Here is a 6000-nt window from a genome sequence, read left to right on the forward strand (position 1 = left end):
TTTAACTGCAGTTTGGCTCTTTCATTCAGGGAATTCATTCATGCCCCTCGCGACACACGAGATATTTGATTCGAGGAACTGCTCTAAGCGTGTATTTTTCATGCAATGTTTGATACCGCACTGCGAATGAGAGAAATGAGAGAATGTGTTTTTCCGGTCACTAAATGCGGTAAGAACCCTACACGAGGTTAAAGTTTTGTTGTGGTGCTAACGTGTTTACACTCGGTGCAACAGTTTGTTAGATACGAACAAACTGAATAAACAAAAAGCACTGGTCGCTCACTTACCAAATCTGTAGAGACAGGACAATCCACAGCAACTAGAGCCGCGTCTTTATGAAGAGAATACTACAAGGGAATCCGGATCTCAGCATTTGCAGATGAGAACAGCTCTCAGGTAAACAATGTTCCTCCTTAGACACGTAAGTTATTGTTGTCGAGCGTGGCATACACTGTAATCCACACGTGACTCTGAGCTCTCACAGAGAGAAAATGAAAACGAAACTTAACTGCAGCAAACTATAAAAGCAACACTTCACGCTTGTTTTGCCAACACAACGTGGCGTCTCTGCCGTCTAAACACTGTGACACTGACAGTAATGAATATTAATAAAGTTGCACAATAGAGCGCGCTGATTGGTTTGAACCAAGCCTTGCTCATTCATTAATGCATCACACTGTAAGACGTAATAAGACACACTCTGGCACAGACGTCCAGTCTGCACGCTGGAATACAACGCTATTATGTCATGACCATGACGCAGCTTCAAACATTTTCAAAAAGTTTCAAACCGGAAGTACGAATTTGCTTGAAATAACGTAAAAACAACCAATTTACACTTTTTAGTGAAATATAGGTGTCCTAATAGTGTTTTTAGCAGTGTGGGACACATATACGACTGTCAACAGCTCAAAAAATGTGTTTTGGTGTTTCGTGACCCTTTAACAAGTTATTTCAAATTTAACTTTTCGTTATTTCGTTTTAGTTTCATTTTCATTAACTATATTCACCTTGATTGAAATATGAAGTATATTGACTATTAAAGTGATAGTTCACCCCAAAACAAACATTCTGTCATCATTTACTCATCTTTTACTTGTTTTAAACCTTTATGTTTAATAACCTGTTAAACACAAATGAAGATATTTTAGTAATGTTGGAAACCTTAAACCATTGACTTCCATGATATTTGTATTTCGTACTAAGGAAGTCAGTGGTTCCAAGTTTTCAGCTTTCTTCAGAACACCTTCCTTTGTGTTAAACAAAAAAAAAAAAAAAAAAAAAGGAGCCATTTGAGGGTGAGTAAATAGAGTAACATTTTTGGGTGAACTAGACGTTTAAGGTCAGTCTTCATGATTTTGCTGTTTAACTCTTCCTTGTCCAGATGCCCTGGCGGCTTGTAACTACCTTCCCCAGTCCAGAGAGAAGATCATTGCTGCCCTCTTCAAGGCCCTCAACTCCACTAACAGTGAGCTCCAGGAGGCTGGAGAGGCCTGCATGGGAAAGGTCAGTCCTCCTTCTCTCTCATTTCCTCTCTCCATCCCTCTAGTCTTCTCCGCGCTCTCTTTCTTTGCCCTGCTGCCTCTAATGAGTCCTGCCCGAAAAGATCAATACAGGATGGAGTGAAACAGGCTGAGAGGAAAATGAATTTGGCCGTGATGCATCGTCTCGTTGCGAGGGGCTGGCGTGGCCTTTCTTTTTTGCACTGGGTTTAGAGTTTTTCTGCTTCCTGGAGTTGACAGGACGGTAGCGAAAAACAGGGTTTTAAAATGCCATTATGGTGTAGTCTCTGTTGTAGGGCATGTAAAAGCAGCTGTCTCTATTAAGCACTCATGGGCTGTTTAATGGCTGAAGGTAATCATTGAGGTCAGTTTGTATTCATGTTCCTGTCCATGTTGTCAGTTCCTAGAGGGAGCTACAATCGAGGTGGATCAGATCCACACACACATGCGACCTCTGCTCATGATGCTCGGAGACTATCGCAGTCTGACGCTCAACGTGGTCAACAGGCTGACCTCCGTCACTCGCCTCTTCCCCAACTCCTTCAACGACAAGTTCTGTGACCAGATGATGGTGAGTTAAAATGTTTAAGTTGAATACATATTACTACAAGTTCTTATTACCACATGATTTTCCAGGGTGTCCGTAGGGTCTTAAAAAGTATTAAAAGTTGATAAATCACTGTTGAGAAATTTAAGACCCTTAAAAAGTATTACATAGTCTTAAATGCTTTTTTGCAAGGTATTCAATTTTATATCATTTTTGATTATGAAATGTGTAATGCATGTTATGGTTGTATGCTAAAATTAGCTTGAATTAAATCTGTGAATATCAGGATGCTGTGTAGTTAATAAAATCCTACTAGATTTGATATCATGCTGCTTTCTTTACTGGATTTTCCAAGGCAACATCGTTATTTCTGCAGTTCTATAGGTGCCAACCTGCTGAATTAGCTAGATTTAATAGATTTTTTTTTGAGCATATGAATAATGTTTTGATTTTGGATTGTTTTCTTACATTATTATTTAGTAAATATACTGTAAATAAAAATCTCGCCAGTGTTTCAAGTTGAAAAGTGGTTATAACAGTAGTAGGGAACCTATGGTTTGCGAGACCAAAAATATATGGCTTCCCAGCTGTCTCCCTTAATATTTTACAGTTAAAAAAATTATAACCATAACTAGAAATCAGTTTCCTAGTGAAAACACAATTACAATTCCATTTTTGTTGTATTTTTTATTTACGGCAAATGAATAAGAAATCAGTTTACAATAAAAGGACGTTTTGACCAATGCACGTGTGCAGCACTGTGGATAAACTTAAGTGATGACACCAGTAATAAGCAAACAACTTGCGTTTCAATGGTAACCTCACACACGTAAATTCAGACAACATTAATGAGTGGTGATGGTGAAAATAAAAATTCTATAATTGTCCTTTCTCCATTTATATGATGATATATATTTAGATATATATTTAAAATTTTCTTTGGCAAAAAAAAAAAATAAATAAAAATTATAAATGGCTGCCGACCCTGGGTTATAAGGTCGTAAAATTATGAAGGGAGTCTTAAAGTCTTAAAAGGTATTGAATTTGACTTTATGATTCCTGTTTATACTCTGTTTTCCTGGGACACAGTTTTTAATCTCAGATTGTAATGGTGTAATTGTATATTTAGGATGGAAGGAATGGGTCAGGTTTTACTTGGCACAATTATTTATTGAATGGGCAAATGCCAAAGCCAGGTTTTACACATTAATTATATTTTTATAATTATATATTTAGATTTTTTTATGTGCACATTAAATTAATTAAATTCAATATTTAAACAAGTAAATCTTTAGTTGTAGGTCTCTCTGTATGTCTGTCTGCCCATCTATTCATCTATATATCTATGGCATAATGACATTAGAATAACACTTATGTATGCACACACGCATTGAAATATGTGAAACTTATTTTAAATGCAAATGTATTTTTGTTAAACTTAATCATTAAAAATAAATCCTTTTTTCTATTAGCTAGTGCTGTGCAAACATTAATCACAATTAATCGCATCCCAAATTATTTTTGACAATATATTTATTATGTGTATATATAAATACACCCATGTATAAACCTTTTTCTTGGCTGCTATAAAGACCAGCGTCTTCCGGTAGAATGCCTAGAACTTTTGGTTACAGCATTTACGACTGGTAATTTGTGATCTGAAAATGGGTTTCAATAGCGGTTTGAGTGGATTACGGAGTGTTTTTGTGACACAACTTTGAAAGGTGTGTATTAAAGCCATCATAATCTGTCAGGTGTGGTTCAAGCGCAAGAGAAAAATGTTTTCCTAGTTCACATGTCTGCAGCCAGAAATACAGTGTGTGTGTGTGTGCGTGCGTGAGAGAGTGTGTGCGTGAGAGAGTGTGTGCGTGAGAGAGAGTGTGTGTGTGAGAGAGTGTGTGAGAGAGTGTGTGAGAGAGTGTGTGAGAGAGTGTGTGAGAGAGTGTGTGAGAGAGTGTGTGAGAGAGTGTGTGAGAGAGTGTGTGAGAGAGTGTGTGAGAGAGTGTGTGAGAGAGTGTGTGAGTGTGTGTGAGTGTGTGTTTGTGTGAGTGTGTGAGTGTGTGTTTGTGTGAGTGTGAGTGAGAGAGATCACATTTTTTTAAATGATCAGTCCAGGAGGTGGTGCTGATCGGTGACAGTATTAGTTCAATTAAAAGCCAATAAAATAGATTAAAACTATTGTATCAAAGCTGTCCAAATGTGACTATTTATATGCATTAAACTGCCGACCGGTAGTTCTTAGCATTCTTATTTCCATAAGCACGAATCATCATGGGTAATTTTGCTTCATAAGAAAAAGGTCTATATATTTGAGAAAATGTTTATTTATATCTAGATATAAAATATATTTGTACATGATACAAATTACATATAAATTTAAATATGCAACAAATTTTGTATGGTTTTTATTTAAAAATATATGAATTTTGGATGTGATTAATCACAATTAATCTTTGACCAGCACTACTTCCAGTTAATATAAGGTTTTAGCTTATTTATATTTCACCCAAAAATTTAAATGCACCCATCCTAGTGTGTTTTTTTGTTGTTAATTTTTAGGTGAGCTGTTCCTTTAACTATAATGACCCTGGAATGCAGAATAGCATTAATGCAAAGACAAAGGGCACAGACTCAATTATTCTTCTGTTCTTGCAGCAACATCTGCGTAAATGGATGGAGGTGGTGGTGATCACGCATAAAGGAGGCCAGCGGGGTGATGGCAGTGTGAGTATAAGCTTGTTTAATATGTCTCTTGTTGATAGGGGCTTTGTTGTCATCAAAGATTATATGTCAAACTTTACAAAGCTTGGTGGAAGCATCATTTTGTGCATTTACATACATGTTCTTAACCTGGTTATTCTGGCAATGCACGTAGGGCTGGGCGACATTGGTGAAAAAAATCATGATATCATGTGTCATATCATTCAGTGTCAATAATTATTGAATATTTTTTTAACAATACATTTTAGGAATATTAGGATTTTTTATTTAACCACTTTGTTTTAATTTACCAACATTACTAAGGCGCAAACAGTTTTAAAAGTCAAAAACAAAAATATTTAAATAAAATATCTGATTTCTTAATAATAAAATGAACATAAGTGTTAGAGAGACTCATACACCTGATTAATAAAATGTTACAAAGTGTGTGCAATGCTAAAGCGTAAATTCTGAACAATCACTAAATCTCAAATGTGATAATCAAATCTGAGCTTGCAAGTTATGGAACCAGCCGTCATTTTTCAAATACATACTGCAACATTCCGAATTGTGAATTTGGATGACTATATCACCACTATGCTAAAAAAATCTTTCAGATGGGGTGCTAGTGGCTGGGATGCACAAGAAAAACAAAACAAAAAGCCACTCTGGCGACATTCTTACATGCTTTTTTTATTTACAATCTCTTCATTGCTGCTAGCCACTGCACTCATTTTTGCATGTGTTGTTATTCTGACCTTAAGTGACCAGCTTGAGTGCGTGGTTTCCTTCACTATTTTCTTTGCGCTCGTGCTCCCCTGCAGTCTTTCTGTAACTAGGCGACCATCAACCATTTTCTCATTTTATGGAGAAAAGTAAAAAGTGCTGTAGTGTTTTGATGCGTTGTCTTTGTCTGAGGTAATTAGTCTGTAGTTATTAATTAAATGTGTATATTGCATACAAAGATTGGTTAGTTCTACTTGCATGAATTGTGGTGTGCATGTGGCATTCAGAAAAGTTTTCACCTAGGGGCGCCTGGAAATTGTGCATGGGTCACAACATGTGCGCGTCACTCCTATATGCCCATTGTGAAAGTCATGTGCCTCCAATGGAAACCTACACCTTAAGCTTATTGGCATTTTTAATAAAAAATATATTATAGATTTATACAGAATCTTTTGTTTTTATCGATATTGATATTGGTCTTCGGTTAATAAAAACAGAGACAGATTTTATCGCCCAGCCCTAAAT

The 6000-nt window shown here is 36.3% G+C and overlaps 1 protein-coding gene across 8 annotated transcripts in view; it reads left to right on the forward strand.

Annotated features, from left to right (window-relative positions):
- Nucleotides 1-6000, forward strand: part of trrap (transformation/transcription domain-associated protein) — a 178777-nt gene that overhangs the window by 50194 nt on the left and 122583 nt on the right. For all 8 annotated transcript variants that reach the window (XM_073917658.1, XM_073917660.1, XM_009306682.5 and 5 more), the window contains 3 exon segments: nucleotides 1385-1506; nucleotides 1903-2073; nucleotides 4705-4773. In XM_073917658.1, coding sequence (XP_073773759.1) covers nucleotides 1385-1506; nucleotides 1903-2073; nucleotides 4705-4773 — 362 coding nt within the window.

The sequence above is a fragment of the Danio rerio genome, chromosome 12 (assembly GCF_049306965.1).
Source record: "Danio rerio strain Tuebingen ecotype United States chromosome 12, GRCz12tu, whole genome shotgun sequence".
Lineage (NCBI taxonomy): Eukaryota > Metazoa > Chordata > Actinopteri > Cypriniformes > Danionidae > Danio > Danio rerio.